This window comes from Oncorhynchus nerka, linkage group LG14 (assembly GCF_034236695.1).
Source record: "Oncorhynchus nerka isolate Pitt River linkage group LG14, Oner_Uvic_2.0, whole genome shotgun sequence".
NCBI classification, from domain to species: Eukaryota; Metazoa; Chordata; class Actinopteri; order Salmoniformes; family Salmonidae; genus Oncorhynchus; species Oncorhynchus nerka.
Genome location: NC_088409.1, coordinates 42,453,983 through 42,471,111, shown reverse-complemented (window position 1 = coordinate 42,471,111; position 17,129 = coordinate 42,453,983). Strand labels below are relative to the sequence as shown.

The 17,129-nt window shown below is 42.5% G+C and overlaps 1 protein-coding gene across 1 annotated transcript; it reads left to right on the top strand.

Moving 5' to 3' along the window:
• The first annotated feature begins 27 nt into the window (after window positions 1-27).
• Window positions 28-16,863, top strand: LOC115141130 (collagen alpha-1(XXVIII) chain-like). The gene is made up of 36 exons (XM_029679796.2): window positions 28-536; window positions 950-1,083; window positions 6,504-7,072; window positions 7,782-7,802; window positions 7,895-7,954; window positions 8,129-8,182; window positions 8,283-8,327; window positions 8,446-8,472; window positions 8,565-8,609; window positions 8,713-8,757; window positions 9,624-9,677; window positions 10,294-10,362; window positions 10,453-10,521; window positions 10,705-10,773; window positions 10,927-10,995; window positions 11,143-11,211; window positions 11,324-11,392; window positions 11,506-11,574; window positions 11,658-11,729; window positions 11,849-11,917; window positions 12,007-12,078; window positions 12,164-12,232; window positions 12,359-12,427; window positions 12,535-12,603; window positions 12,707-12,775; window positions 12,916-12,984; window positions 13,145-13,213; window positions 13,323-13,391; window positions 13,549-13,629; window positions 13,714-13,749; window positions 13,836-13,872; window positions 13,970-14,190; window positions 14,459-14,792; window positions 15,049-15,233; window positions 15,599-15,869; window positions 16,016-16,863. Exons 2-36 carry the CDS (start codon window positions 957-959, stop codon window positions 16,186-16,188), a joined length of 3,564 nt encoding a protein of 1,187 aa, XP_029535656.2. The 5' UTR covers window positions 28-536; window positions 950-956; the 3' UTR covers window positions 16,189-16,863.
• The last annotated feature ends 266 nt before the right edge of the window (window positions 16,864-17,129 follow it).

Below are 17,129 nucleotides of genomic sequence, written 5' to 3'. Positions count from 1 at the left end.
TTTGAATGTACAACATCCAAACAATCACCATGCAGAAAGGTTACAAACAGTTCTAAATTGCAAATAACGGGATTCAACGTAGACTATGGGGAAAGTGAAATGTTAAAAGAAACCACAATGGGTTTTAACTTTTTATCCTCAGCTTTTTACACCTCTATAGTTCTTAATTAAGCGTAATACGTCATAAGGAGTTCAGTCTTGTGTACACTGCCCAGAGCTACAGTATTACGCGCAATACTAAATCAAATTATATTGGTCACATACACGTCCTATGGGTGACTACAATTTATTCCGTGTCTGTGAGTCTGTAAAACTTTGAAATTTCATAAAGATACATGAAGATAATACATAGTGACGTGTAAACGCACAATAATCTACACATTCTTGCAGACGAACCGAGCGCTGTCCTTCCCGAAGCGACATCGCACTTCACGTAGTGGACTAGTCCGAACTGGTGATCAGGACGAGATGCTGCTTCCTAAACCACTCCAGATGATTATACCAAAACCGGCGGCTGTATTTAAATAAGAACTAAGGTAAGATGATCAAATCCACATTTTCAAATCAAATTACAACTTTCTACGTAGTTTGGCAATTATTTTCTCTTGTGGAATGTAAAAGATGAAAAAATGATTACTTTACACTGAGGACTTTGTTTTCTAGGCAAGAAAAAAAAACATAAATGATGTGGCATGTTGTTTTAGTTGGTCTGTATAAATAGTTGACAACATTACAGGAATTCATAAAGTACATTTATGTTGCCAGCTTCAGCCCATAGTTGATACAGTGACTCTGCAGATGGCTCATGTACTGTACATTGATTCTGTGCTCCAACAATTGGGGTGAGAATCAAGAATGATCGTGATTGAGGAGGAGATCGCATCCACACCTGCCATGTAGAATGATGTCACACTTGAATAAGACATGTTTTTTTTATCTTTATGTTTAGGGTGTGAATGTTGAGAAAGGACAACATGGGGAAAGGAGTGGCTCTGTTCCTTCTACTGTTGGCACTTCTTCACGAGGCTATAGGCCAGAGAAGAAGAAAAGGAAAGTACAGTGTCCTCAGAGATGGAGAAAATGGTAAATGACGTCCACATGTTAGTGATGATGGTCAGTCACTGTGGCTTATCCGTGATTATTTTTTATCTATATGGCTACATTACATCTGAAATAACCCGTGCATGATAAAGGGGGGCTGAATTTACTGATTTAGCCTCGGTTTCAATTATCCTCATTAGGAAATGCGACTGAGAATAACAGTTAACCATCGTTCCGTGTCATACCTCCTTTTTCCTAAATTATCTCGCAAATCTTAGTTTTGGACTGACTTAATGACAAAAATGATCCTATTTACACTAGAATAAATGTTTCTGACTCATATCGATGGCACATAGGCCGTTTTCAAGAGGAAAAACTGCTTATTACATTCAGTTGCTCTTTAAGGTGTTTCTGTCTTTTCTAAAAATAAAAAAGGGTGCACAATCTGCTGGAGAAGTCAAACAACGTTCTCAGCCAACAGGAAGATTTTAATTTATCAATGTCTAAATGTCTAAATCATTGTAACAGTGATTTACTCTAAGTAGTACAGTGCATTCGGAAAGTATTCAGACCCGTTGACATTTTCCAAATGTTGTTTGTTACAGCTTTATTCTAAAATTGTTTTAAAAAATGTTTATTCTAATAAATCTACACATAATACCCCATAATGACAAAGCAAAAATAGGTTTTTAGATTTTTTTGCAAATATATATAAAAAAATAACAAACTAAAATATACATTTACATAATCAGACACTTTACTCAGTACTTTGTTGAAGCACCTTTGGCAACGATTACAGCCTTAAGTCTTCTTGGGTCTGACGCTACAAGCTTGGCACACCTGTATTTGGGGAGTTTCTCCCATTCTTCTCTGCAGATCCTCTCAAGCTCTGTCAGGTTGGATGTGGAGCGTTGCTGCACAGCTATTTTCAGGTCTCTCCAGAGATGTTCAATCAGGTTCAAGTCCGGGCACTGGCTGGGCCACTCAAGGACATTCAGAGACTTGTCCCAAAACCACTCCTGCGTTATCTTGGCTGTGTGCTTAGGGTCGTTGTCCTGTTGGAAGGTGAAGCTTCACCCCAGTCTGAGGTCCTGAGTGCTCTGGAGCAGGTTTTCATCAAGGATCTCTCTGTACTTTGCTCTGTTCATCTTTCCCTCGATCCTGAGTAGTCTCCCAGTCCCTGCCGCTGAAAAACAACCCCACAGCATGATGCTGAAATCACCATGCTTCACTGTAGGGATGGTGCCAGGTTTCTTCCAGATGTGACGCTCGGCATTCAGGCCAAAGAGTTAAATCTTGGTTTCATTAGACCAGATAATCTTGTTTCTCATGGTCTGAGAGTCTTTAGGTGCCTTTTGGCAAACTCCAGGTGGGCTGTCATGTCCCTTTTACTGAGGAGTAGCTTCCTTCTGGCCACTCTACCATAAGAGACCTGATTGGTGGAGTGCTGCAGAGATGGTTGTCTTTCTGGAAGGTTCTCCCATCCTCACAGAGGAACACTGTAGCTCTGTCAGAGTGACCATCGGGTTCTTGGTCACCTCGCTGACCAAGGCCCTTCTCCCCCGATTGCGCTGTTTGACCGGGCACCAACTGTAGGAAGTGTCTTGGTGGTTCCAAACTTCTTCCATTTAAGAGTCATGGAAGCCACTGTGTTCTTCGGGACCTTCAATGCTGCATAAATGTTTTGGTACCCTTCCCCAGATCTGTGCCTCAACACAATCCTGTCTCGGAGCGCTATGGACAATTACTTCGACCTCATGGCTTGGTTTTTGCTCTGACATGCATCGTCAACTGTGGGACCTTAAATAGACAGGTGTGTGCCTATCCAAATCATGTCCAATCAATTTAATGTACCACAGGTGGACTCCAATCAAGTTGTGGATGCACCTGAGCTCACTTTCGAGTCTCATAGCAAAGGGCCTGAATACTTATGTAAATAAGGTATTTCTGTTTTTGCTTTGTCATTATGGAGTATTGTGTGTAGTTTGATGAAAATATATATTTTTTAAAGCCATTTTAGAATAAGGCTGTAATGTAAAAAAAATGCGGAAAAAGTCAAGGGGTCTGAATACTTTCCGAATGCCCTGCATACTGATCAAAAATATAAAGGCAACATGCAACAATTTCAAAGATAAAGAAATCAGTCATGGATTTCACATGACTGGGAATACAGATATGCATCTGTTGGTCACATATACCAACAACAACAAAAATGTAGCCGTGTGGATCAGAACCAGGACCTGGACCTGGTGTGATCACTATTTGCCTCATGCAGCTCGACACATTTCCTCCGCATAGAGCTGATCAGGCTGTTGATTGTGGCCTGTGGAATGTTGTCCTACTCCTCTTCAATGGCTGTGCGAAGTTGTTGGTTATTGGTAGGAACTGGAACACGCTATCGTACACGTCCATCCAGAGCATCCCAAACATGCTCAATGGGTGACATGTCTGGTGAGTATGCAGGCCATGGAAGAACTGTGACATTTTCAGCTTCCAGGAATTGTGTACAGATCCTTTTAACATAGGGCCGTGCATTATGATGCTGAAATATGATGTGATGGCGGCAGATGAATGGCATGACAATGGGCCTCAGGATCTCGTCACGGTATCTCTGTGCATTCAAATTGCCAGCAATAAAATTAATTTGTGTTCATTGTCCATAGCTTAGGCCTGCCCATACCATAACCCCATCACTACCCATGGGGCACTCTGTTCACAATGTTGTGTCATGACGTTGGCCTCTTTGGGTATAGCAACCCCATCCCCCTCTCCCTGCCTCCCCCTTGCCTCCTTCAACTAGGCTGCTGTGGTCAGAGGTCATAAATTCCCGAGAAGACCCTGCCACATGGCCACACAGTATAGAGAGAGTAGATTTTCATGGAGAACAAAGGAAATCCACAAATTTCATGTTCCGAGAAAGTATAAAAGATCGGTGAAGAATCCAGCTACGAACTGGTCCGTTTGTCACAACTTGGGGAAGCTCATGGGAGACGTGTGTGGCCACATTGCCGTAACACTGTTTATATAATAGCCTCAGATATGAGGTTTACATCTAATTATTGTATAAGATGAATGAGTGAGTATGAAATTGTTTACACAATTTTACAATGTGATTTTGGACTGTTTAATGAAGGAAAACTCAAAAAGGGGATTGGAGTTAACTAAATCAGAGGACCGCCCCTGAGCCCAGTTAGGGTCATGCGTCCTGGGACAGCCCTTTTCTGCCATTCTGAATAAAAAACCCACTCGAGTTTTCGATCAGCAGACCGAGCTTACCTCAATTACGAGATGGCTAAAGGTTGCAGACCATGTTTTTCTCCATTAGGAGGACAAAGGTGGTAGACCATTGCTGAATCTTTTAACTATACCACGTGGTTAAACTCTTAGACTATCGATACCGACAGAATAAGAACAAGTCTTTGATATTAATTACTAGTCTGCAGCTAGGAATTCGGTATCATTGAACGCGAAGAACGACAACCGCCAAAACATCCATTCTATAATGAAACAAATGAATGTCACTCTGAACTATCCACTATAACCACGACAGAGAGAGGGAGAGAGACGGACAATTCTACAAAAGAAATGAACTTTTCACCAGCGATCAAGATGACACACTGAGCGTACATATATATATATCGATTGCAATTGTTCCCAAATGAGTGAGCGTTCATGGCTAAAGGATTAGCATTTCAATTGTTATAATTATCACTCTGTAGTGACTTCTTAGTCGACTCCCACTTCCCCTTTTGTCTAACAAGCCGCCATGCCGGTTTAGCCCACTAGGGCACATTCTCCTATCATTTCATGTAACCACATTTACCTTGTTTGTTTGTTTGTTTGTTTATGCATTTCTGTGAATTACTTAGTTAGTAATAAATAAATGATTTTAAGACAATTGATGTATGGATGACTCATAGTGAAGACTGGGTTCGTGCAGATAACCAACAATTTACGACGTTTGGAATGAGAATAACGTGAGGTAATGTAAATAAATCATTAATTCGAAGACTAATTGATCAGATAAAATATCTGAAAAGTTATTTTAAGAAATTATAACTTTTTATAATTTGAATATTTTTCCTTGGTGCCTCGACTTCCTAGTAATTAGGGTTACATGATTAATCAGTCTAATCGCGTAATAACTAATTACAGAGAATCTTTGATAAAAACTATCAGTCTTCAGTTAATGATAGTAAAGACATGACAGTTGACATCAGCAAACCGCTTGCCCACCCGACGCCATACACGTTGTCTGGGGTTGTGAGGCTGGTTGGACGTACTGCCAAATGTCTAAAACTATATTGGAGGCGGTTAGTAGTTTCATGAGGTGGAATAAAATATCCCAGACATTTTCCATGCGCACAAAAGGCTTATTTCTCTAAAATGTTGTGCACAAATGTATTTACATCCCTGTTAGTGAGAATTTAAAAGTGGCCAAGATAATCCCTCCACCTGACAGGTGTGGCATATCAAGAAGCTGATTAAACAGCATGATCATTGCACAGGTGCACCTTGTGCTGTAATAATGCGTTTTGTATGGAAAAACCCATTCTGATTGACTGGGCCTGGCTCCCCAGTGGGTTGGCCTGGCTCCCAAGTGGGTGGGCCTATGCCCTCCCAGGCCCACCCATGGCTGCGCCCCTGCCCAGTCATGTGAAATCAGTGGTGAAAAGTACCCAATTGTCATACTTGTAAGAGTATAGATACCTTAATAGAAAGTTACTCAAGTAAAAGTAAAAGTCACCCAGTAAAATACTACTTGAGTAAGTCTAAAAGTATTTGGTTCTAAATATACTTAAGTATCAAAAGTAAATGTAATTGCTAAAATATACTTAAGTATAAAAAGTAAAAATATAAATAATTTCAAATTCCTTCTATTTAGCAAAGCATGCGGCACCATTTTCTTGTTTAAAAATGTATGGATGGCCAGGGGCACACTTCAACATTCAGAAATATTTGACAAAAGATGCATTTGTGTTTAGTGAGTCTGCCAGATCAGAGGCAGAAGGAATGACCATGTGTTGTCTTGATAACTGCGTGAATTGGACAATTTTCCTGTCCTGCTAAGCATTCAAAATGTAAAAAGTACTTTTGGGTGTCAGGGAAAATGTATTGAGTAAAAAGTACATTATTTTCTTTAGGAATGTAGTGAAGTAAAAGTAAAAGTAGTCAAAAATATAAATAGTAGAGTACAGATACCCCCAAAAACTAAGTAGTACTTTAAAGTATTTTTACGTAAGTACTTTACACCACTGTGTGAAATTCATAGATTAGAGCCTAATTTATTCATTTTTATTGACTGATTTCCTTATGGACTGTAACTCAGCAAAAATATTAGACATTGTTGCATGTTGCATTTATATTTTTGTTCAGTATAAATGTTCATTTGCTTTTGACATTTGCCTGAAGTTTATCCAATCGATCTCCTTGTGAAACACATGTATGTATCTCTCTCCCAGACATGACAACATGTTCCATGGAGATGGCCTTCATTCTGGACAGTTCGGAGGGCGCCAAGACCTTCCTGTTCGAGAAGCAGAAGTCCTTTGTTCTGCAATTCAGCACTCGTCTCACCATGCTCCAGGTGTCTGGATGGACCCTGAAGCTGCGGATGGCTGCTCTCCAGTACAGCAGCTCTGTGTCTATAGAGCACAGCTTCACTGCCTGGCAGGACCTGGATGTGTTCCACAGCAGAGTCAGCTCCATGGCCTACATTGGCCATGGCACCTACTCCACCTACGCCATCACCAACGCCACACAGCTCTTCACCCAGGAGACCAAGGAGGACAGCGTCAGGGTGGCGGTGCTCATGACCGACGGTGCCGATCATCCGAGGAACCCTGATGTGATCGGAGCAGCGGCAGATGCTAAGGCTAGTGGCGTGAAGCTCTTTGCTGTAGGGTTGTCGGACCTGGCCCGCCAGAGCCAGAACAGTGCCAAACTCCGGGCTATCGCCAGCACACCGGCCAAGCAATTCGTCCACAGTCTCACTGACCCCCAGCTAGAGGAGAAGTTACTGAAAGAGTTGGTGAGTGTTCTGTTATCAAAGTCACCCTACACTCAAGTTGAAGACGATTGGTATGCTTAACCAGGCCAGCACGGTATGGTTTGGGATCATTAGTTTGCAGTGTGAAAAGGGTATGATAGTACCTTCCACACTGCCTTTTCTATATGAGCATGAGAACTTCACAGCTTTTTCCAGAGGTTTGTGAGGGTACAAAGTGAGGGTAACTAAGTTAGTTGACACACAACATCACTGTCCAACAGTACTGCACTCCTCAAATAAACTTGTCTTGTTATCATGTCTGTGTCCTAAGCGGGGGCTCAAACCTCAATGGCAGAATTGTTCCTGTGTGGGGAATTCTTCCCCTAATATGCATTTTTCATAAACACAGAGATTTGTCTATAGTCTAAATGAGATCAAGACCTGTCTATGGGCAAATAGTAGCATAAATTATACATTTTCCAAAAATCATCATAGTTTTTCTAATTCATAGTCATTAGCGGAGGTTTAAAAGAGAACAGCTTTATTAAGCAAAACGGACAGGAAGTGATCTAGCTCTGTACCCCCTGTTGTTTTATTCTTCCTTAGAACAATGTCTTGACCATCTGTACCATTGTTCATGTACAGTAAGGCTTTCTCAGGTACAATACAATGTTCAGTCAATAGTGGTACTGTTGGAATTGTTTCTAGGTAAAAATCTCACACAATCGTCTTGTATTTTCTTCCCATCCAGGGTGCAATAGCGCTTGAGGCGGTAAGTACTTCAAAACAATAAACACTACAATGCCACTGGATGTAGCAGGTGGAGTGATAAGACTGATTTTTGTATTCTTTTCATTTTATCAGTGTCCACAGGCTGAAGTGTGTTTGTGTGAAAGAGGGGAGAGAGGCCCTCCTGGAAACCCAGTGAGTACACTAGACGTTTTTTCAACAGAACATCTAGGTCTACAGTAAGGATTATGCAGTAACCCAGTTTGACTGACGCACCACACAAAAAAAAAAAAAAAAAACCTTGTAAGAAATACAGAATACTATCATTCGACAATGACTCCATATACTAACTTATTGTGTATCGTCAAGGGTACAAAAGGAGATCCAGGATATGAAGGACCATCTGGTCCAAAAGGATCAAGGGTAAGTAGTAAAAACATAGTGATTTTCACTATTTTAACGACCTCAGTGATCTACATACAATCCTGATCTCACGTTTATAACACTGTCTCAATTCTACAAGGGAGAACTTGGAGTCGGTGGCCGACCAGGAAGTGACGGTCTTGAGGTATACTATGTATTTCTTTATTCTGTCATTATTAACATCCATCTAACCGCCACATTTCCATAGTTGACTGAGATACCTTCAGTACTGGGTGTTGAACACTCTTGTTCTTACTTCACAGGGCAGTCCTGGTTATAAAGGTGACAAGGTGGGAAATCTGCTTTCAAGACATTTCAGAATACAACTGTCTTGCTTAAAAGTGTTTTGCCAATGATTGGTTGAACCCGTGCTGCATTTCAGGGGGAGATAGGAGACTGTGGCACCCCTGGGGGAAAAGGAGATGAAGTAAGTACAATGATTAATGTGCCAGTTTGGTTCAGTCACCATTGTGATCTATTCTACAATATGTGTGCCAACAGAAGCATGATGTCATCTTGTCATCTTACAGGGCCCTGGAGGACCTCCTGGCCCACGGGGACCTAGAGGAGACCAGGTACAATGTAACATTGTTGTTTTTATTGGAACACAACTCCTTCAACACATTAACACATCTTTTTAGGACCTTGTCTTAATCATGAATGCATATGATACAGTATGTTCATCTGAAATAGGTTAATTGATTCTCAATGAATGATGCACTTTAGAGCAAGGGCTGAGTACTTCTTTCACTGAGATGTTTGATGACAGGGTGAAAATGAGTACAGGCATTGAGAACAGACGACATCCAAGTCACTCAGAGACATCCCTTATTCCCTTTCATTCTCAAATATGGATCATGGAAGTTGAGTTTTGTCGTTTTCCCACCCATGCACTTATGGAATGTGAATTTTGGATTATGCCTAATCCCAATGCTAATGTGAGTATCTAAAGCAGTGAATCCAGGCTTGCAGGATATTATTCTTTTCCAGGAGCAGACTTTGTGTCGTAGGATTAGCTGCTAGGACAGGGTTGCCAGTACAGTGGCACTGTTCCTCCTCACTATCAGCCCCTCGTCTGGCATGGTATCAGTGATAGTGTTGTTTTGACACTAGGCCCTGACAATGGAACGAAACTCCTGCTCTGTTCTGTATAGTTCTGTGCATTTGTATTGCATTAGTTCAATTGTAAGAATTGACTACAAACTGGTACATTGTAAAATGTAAGATTTGGCAGATATCAGGGATGAGTTAGATTTTCTGGGCTATCAATTATATACAAACAGTAGCTACGTACTGTACAGTGAGAAAAAAGGCTGTTGTAGACATAATTTCATGTGGACCTATTAGGACACTACAATGGAACCAGTGCATTATATAAATCAACTTCATTGTTCTTTTATTCATTAAGGCCATTTGTGGATTTTTTTGGTTTCTTCCACAGGGTGTTAATGGACCACCCGGGGACCAGGGTCCGGAGGGCCAAACAGGACCTAAAGTAGGCACGCTGATTCTCAGCCAATGACATTCAAGGGGGCTAGGAAATCAGCCAATTACATTCATGGGTGCTACTGTATGACACTTTCGTACATGGAAACACATTTTCACACAGCATCTCTATTGTCAAAGTGTGTTGCTTGGCCAGAGAAGCCATGAGAGCCGAGTTGACCTTGCTGTCCGTTTCTATTTATACACCGATCCTTCACTTTCTGTCACACATTGACCAGACCTCTCAAACAAGGAAGGCCTTGGAATCAAGAGTGATTTAGAGCCACTTAGCTATTTAGCAATAAAAAATATAAAAAATCTGACATAATCAAGAACATAATGTATAGCAGAAACAAGTGACTGCTGTATTCTTCGTAAATGCCATTCTGAGATGCGTTATTGAATCCCATGAAGATCCTTTGTCTGCATTTTATTGCCATTTTCCATCCTCGTAGACTTCTGTTGGAATGGATAGAGTTCCTCTGTGGAGAAGCACCGGGATAGGGTTTTCTCTTACAGTATGAACTTGGAATAGAAGTGTTTTATGACTAACTTGTTGGTGGTGTGGGTTTCAAGTAGTAGGAGTTTTGACGCATTCACACAGTGATCGTACACCTCTAACACAGGGGGACCAAGGAACCACCGGTGCATCTGGACCAGCAGGTGACATTGGCATTGGGTTCCCAGGTCCAAAGGTAACCTAATAATAACAATTTCAGAGATTATGCTATACATTTACAGTTTATGTAAATAACATAAATGTTGAAATGTGTCATTGTTCTCAGGGGGCCAAAGGAATTCAGGGAAGACCAGGAACCCTTGGTCCCATTGGCATTGGAGAGCCAGGACAGCCAGTAAGTATTACTGTAGATGCCAGCTTTGGATACCTAAACAGTGATCGCTATGGGAACGTTATACATGACCCTATCCTTCAACCTCTGATTCATATGATCAGATTTGACAATGGTAATCTAAAAACTAAACTAAATGTTGCCATTTACTGGACAGTACATTTTGAAACTGTTTGTTTATTTCAGGGACCCCCAGGACTTGCTGGAGCACAGGGTAACCAGGGAGCTGTTGGGGAGGGGCTCCCTGGCTCAAAGGTGAGCAAATATTTGAGTGTCCAAGTATTATACTGTTAGGTATAACTGTACACATCCTAAAGTCAGAATGAGGTCTGGTATAAGTACAACGGGCCATTAATATGTATTTTCTTTTTTTAAATCAATGCGGATTCAAGTATCTATTTTTTTCAGGGGGATCGAGGGCACGAGGGCCCCAGAGGTGAGCATGGTCTCACTGGTGTTGGGGTCAAAGGTGATAAGGTAAAGCAAGTTTAAGACTATTGGACATTACTATGTTGAGGTCTTATGCTGGTCCGTATGATGATAAATGATCAACGATCCATTGAGAATGATCCCATATTCCTTCAGTGAAATGACATTTGATGGGAGGTCTTATGTTTCTCTCAGGGAAATCCTGGACAGCTTGGATCACAAGGACCGGTGGGAATGCCAGGGGCAGGAATTCAAGGAGAAAAGGTACATTCTGATTCAACTGCAGTCAGATCCTTCTGTATAATGTCAATTTGTCTATTCTCAAACATACTGTATACTCACAAATACTTTTCTTCTAATGTCCCCTTATTTTCAGGGGAACCAAGGGCCAGTTGGCCCTCCAGGCCCCAGAGGGAATCCAGGTGTGGGACTTATGGGCCAAAAGGTAAGGTTGAATGTCACATGATCAAAGGGAGTCTAATGTCAGGCAAAAACGAAGTCTTAGATCTGAATGCAAGACGCAAACATATGATGTCACATGTACTGTTTGTTCTACAGGGAAGCCAAGGCTTCTCAGGTGAGCCTGGAATCCCAGGGGAGAGCGGTGTTGGGGAGCCAGGACCTAAAGTAAGTCTGATGATTTAGTAAGACAGTATTTAAACCAGAGGAAGTAAAACTGTGTTAATAGAGATTTGCAAATGCTCCTCTAGGGAGACCCAGGAACGGAGGGGTTACCTGGTATTCCGGGCCTCTCTGGAGAGGATGGAGACATAGGACAGAAGGTGGGCACAGTGTGCTGTGATGCAATGTCATTATCACTAGGACAGTACATTAATGCCAGTCTGTCAACTGACAGTGTTCATTGTTTACAGTATTGTGTATTTATTTCACTTGGTATCAGGGTGACATTGGGTTACATGGGCCCAGGGGACCTGATGGGGCACCCGGAAAAGGTGTCCCTGGAGAAAAGGTACAAATCAGTTATCTTAAATCATTTTCACTATTTTAAAGGATGTATGGAAAAGATTGTCTGAAATCAAGCTGTGACTATTCTCTCAGGGGGACCGAGGGGAGCGGGGCTCCAGGGGCCAGCTAGGGGCAGTAGGGCCTGTGGGGCCAATGGGGGCCAAGGTAAGCACATGCACAACAGTCATGCTCAACACTACTGACCCAAAGCATGGTTGGTTCTGCTGTTATAAAATGTTTCCTGTTTCAGGGTGAACCCGGAAGTGCTGGACGAGCAGGTACAAACGGACCACCTGGGCGGGGGTTACCCGGTATCAAGGTAAGTTCTGGTGAGAAGGAACATTGACAACACTGTTGGTTACTACTTTATTAGGATATTCAAGTGTTACCATATCTTAAGGATGACGTCGGTGTTCTATTTTATGTTGGGTTGTTTTGTTTCCAGGGGGACCCTGGTGCAGTAGGCCCACCCGGACATGTTGGTGAATCAGGAATAGGAATCACTGGACCGAAGGTCATTTGATTCAGCTTCTTTCAGTTTGATTTGGGAGGTGCAAGTATTTCTCAAATGTCCAATGAACCACATAAGACCATTGGTGTGAAACCACTTTCACTTTTTAGGGTGAGAGAGGGCTACCAGGGCCCATTGGTCCACCTGGGCTTGAAGGGGAAGGCCTTCCTGGAACTCCAGTAAGTATCCCCATTTTCTCTAGTATTATGATCATACTCATTAATCTATGCTGACTAATCAGTATGTATACTGTATGAATGGATGTTCTGTCATGCTTATTAGGGAGCCCCTGGAGTACCAGGATTGACAGGTGAGATTGGACCAGAAGGAAAAGGTTTACCTGGTCCTAAGGTGAGTTTTCCGGTGTAATGAACTCTATTTAGGTCACAAAATAGGTCACAAAATAACCTTAACCCAATTATAGGGGCAACTTAATGTGTTTGTTTTGGGATCTCTATGTGAGTATTTAACCTAAGGATCTTTCTGTTCAGGGAGACCGGGGAACTCCAGGCCCCACAGGACTAGCTGGAGCACCAGGAGTTGGGCTAATGGGCCCCAAGGTCATAAATCCTATTCAGACCAATAATAATCATTTTTACCAATGTGTAGGAGGATAAATTAGCCATCATGATTTGAGTACACAGGATATCAATGATTGAACAAGATTAATAGGAACCATATGACTGGCGGAGCATCACGATGACATGATTCTCTCTGCAGGGGTCAGCTGGTCAGATTGGAGCACCTGGTCCCCAGGGATTGCCTGGAGAGGGCATCCAAGGACCAAAGGTACAGTTAAAGGACCGTTTTGTAAGCCATGTTAGGTCATGGTACAGCCAGGCATATACTAGTGCTGTGTTTCCACAGGTCAAAATGCTGAATTGATTTTCCCTGATAGGGGGAGTCAGGATTCCAGGGGATCCCGGGCCCCAGGGGGCCCCCAGGACAGGGTATTCAAGGGGATAAGGTAAGAACCGCCACACAAACAACATAACATGTAGCTTAATAAATATAGAGATGTTATCCAATCTCTAATCTCGGCAGCCAGAACCAAATCCGGTCTCACAAATGGTCTTGACCTTTCCAAGTTATAGAAAAATGATCAAGTTTTGCTGTTCCTACAGGGAGAAAGGGGGTTTGTGGGTGAACGAGGCAGAAAGGGGGACAGGGGAGAGACTGGAGAGACAGGAACTGCTGGACCTTTGGTACTAGTCTTACTATAAATCTGGAAAAAGCATGGACATTATCAGATGTATATATTTGTTATTGAGTGACCTCCTGAATTACAGGGCAGACTGGGAGAAAAAGGGGAACCTGGCCTAACAGTAAGTATAGTCTGTTTTGTACACTGTACCGCCGTACTGTAGTATTACAATGACTAGACACTAAAGTGTTTTACCATCTGTTACAGAGAGAGGAGGTCATCAAACTGGTCAGATCTATATGTGGTTAGTGTGGTACTGTGGTAATTCACACACCAGGTACAATACCATACCTGTAATGGCTGCTTGCAGAGACTTTCAATGAATCTATCTCTTTCCCCAGGTTGTGGAGTGAAGTGCCGTGAGAGCCCACTGGAGTTGGTCTTTGTGATTGACAGCTCAGAGAGTGTGGGCCCTGACAACTTCAACGTGGTTAAGGACTTTGTGAACGCTCTGGTCGACCGTGCCTCCGTGAACCGGGAGACCACTCGCGTCGGGGTGGTCCTCTACAGCCACATCGACATGGTGGTGGTCAGTCTGCACCAGCAAGCCAGCCGGGACCAGGTCAAGACTATCTCAGTTTTATATTTCTCAAAACTTTATTGAATCCTCTGTAATGATAACATTCAATTCATATGACATAACAGTTCAATGCAAGTTGATTTTCTCTCAAGCGCCCAAAATGAAAAATCTTACTCTCTAGTACAGTAGCCTGGTCCCAGATCTGTTTGTGCTGTCTTGCCAACTCTTATGGTCATTGTCACATAAGGCCTCACAAACAGATCTGGGACCAGGCTACATCAGAGATGTTATAAATATTTATCACCACCAGGTGAAGAAGGCGGTCCGCACTATGACCTACCTGGGCGAAGGCACTTTCACGGGCAGTGCCATCCATCAGGCCAACCAGGTGTTCCGGGCGGCCAGGCCCGGGGTGAGGAAAGTGGCCATAGTGATCACAGATGGACAGGCAGACGAGAGGGACTCTGTGAGGCTGGAGGAGGCAGTGAAAGAGGCCAAGGGCAGTAACATTGAGACGTTTGTCATCGGGGTGGTGAACCAGAGTGATCCGCTGTACGAGGAGTTTAAGAAAGAGCTCCACCTCATGGCCTCTGACCCAGACAGGGAACACGTCTACCTGATTGATGACTTCAGGACACTTCCTAGTAAGCAGGAAGTACCTTTCACTATGATGTCCATTCTTACTGAAGTTTATGTTCCCTGTAAGGAACATCTTGTAAAGCCACAGTTATATTTGAATAGTTAATGTGGGCCTAAATACTTTTAAAGCCAGAGAAACACCTGTGCTGTTAAAATTATCCAAAGAAAATTCAGTCCTAAATATCTGTACGTTTTACATAGCTGTGTCTTATTGCCTAGTCCCAATAATATCGGGGTACTGTCTTGTCTTGGCTCGTCCAGCCCTTGAGAGCAAGCTGCTGAGTCGGATCTGTGAGAGTGATGGCGGGGCCCAATTCAGCTCCATCCCTAGCTCCAGATACTCCCCCGGAACCCCTGGACAAGCCGGGATTGTCAGGGAAACCCCAGAGAGGACTGATACTGACACGCCCACTTTCAATGGAGACTTTAAAAAAACACATATGGTGGTGAGAATGACGAGACTTCCACTTTACATAATGGTTCTGTCTTGATCAGAATAGGGCTGCACATTTACCGAGCTTTACAGAGCTCACTAAGCTTTGCAGTACAATATATCATGTCATTGTAAAATATAATATTGTGAAGAAAATTAGGAGAACTCACCATAACCAAATGATTGCTAAAAAGGATAGTGTCTGAACTTGAATTTCCGCTAAATCAGCCATGAATTGAGTGTGTGTTGTGTGTGTGCACATGTTCATTTGCAAATGCGTTCATACATGGATCTGTGTGTCAAGATTTTAATTGCAATCACATACTATAGCAGATGTACAAAAGACATATATCTATTTCTTTACCCTCTGTTAAACAGCCAGGTCCACCAGGAGAGTCAGACAGAGTCTTTACCCCACAGGGCCCCCAGACCGGGGACCGAGATAACTCAGAGACCTACAGGGTCCCATCCTTTGACAGGGAACCCTTCAAGCGCCTACCAGAGTTCCTTCTTCCGTCAGAGATGAAGAACCCCTCCCACAGTGTGGTCATGACGGGCTCCCAGGCCCCCACCCAGAGGCCCCTTACCGTAATGCTACCCGGGCTCCCCCCAACCTCTCCACCTCTGCCCCAGGATGCTTTAATACCGGGTGATTTGATTGATAGGATATAGCACTTTTCCAGAGCTCAAACTACTGTGTAGCCTTTGCTGATATTTCCTATTCTTGTCATTTCATAGAATACTATACAGTACAAGTAAAAGCAATGTCCCCCATTTTTCTTCCTTTTTCCCCAGATGAGAGATGTGGACAAACTCTGGACCCCGGGCCTTGCAGGAATTACTTTGTGAAGTGGTACTATGACACTACGGCTAATGCCTGTGCCCAGTTCTGGTTCGGAGGCTGTCAGGGAAACCAAAACCGATTTGAGTCGGAGAAGAGCTGCAAAAAAACCTGTGTTAAGGTCTAACATACACACAGTTGTTGACTTGTTTTGAATGCTTACAAATCTACTTGACTGTATTGATAAGACATGATACATTTGGGTCAAAGGTGGGTCAATTTCAATATCAGTGCCTTATCTCTTCACCAATACTTTGACATGGGGATAGAAATGGATAGAACAAAGAGAGTACTAGGTGATGTTGGGACCAAATGTTCGATCACAGTTATTTTGGATTCGTATTCCCTCGTCTTGGAACTGTTGGTGGTAACATGGCACCAATTCAATTTAACTTGAATTAAATTGAATGTATCCCCTCAGGGGCAATAAGCTATTTATATAACTCTGTATATGTGTGTCTTTGTTTTAACATAAGCTCCCTCATTTCTTGGAGGTAACTAACTGTAAGTTGAATGAGACTTAGGGCTTTTGAAAGAAGTATACAGTGAGGGAACCATCCATTTATTCATGTTCAAGATGGAGTAATAAGGGCAGTGCGAACCGTATTGGTTTCCAAAAACACCGTTGAACACTAAATGGTAATGTTACAAATGTGGCAGAAGTTCATAACACTAACCTTTATCTCTGATTAACTTTCCTATAAGTAACTAATTTGTATGAAAACTGACTGCTGGATATTATTGTTTTTAACACTGCACAATTTCATTAAAGTGAATTAAATGAACAAAGAGAATGTCGTTCATTTGAACATCCAGATATATTTGAACATTTGGTGCAATATTACACTGTTTAATGCATCCGTGTCTGTGGTAGCAAATGTCACCAACCCCCCCTCCTCCAACCTTCGCAAGTGAACTGTTCAAAAAGACATACTTGCATAATTGAAGAAGCAGAAGGTGGTTGATCTTGCGTCGGGGAAAGTGTCTTGTCATCACCTGAAAGTTTAAGTTTGACACTAAAAGTGCTACGTCTGTGCAGTTACAAATAATTGACCAGGTTAAGTAGCC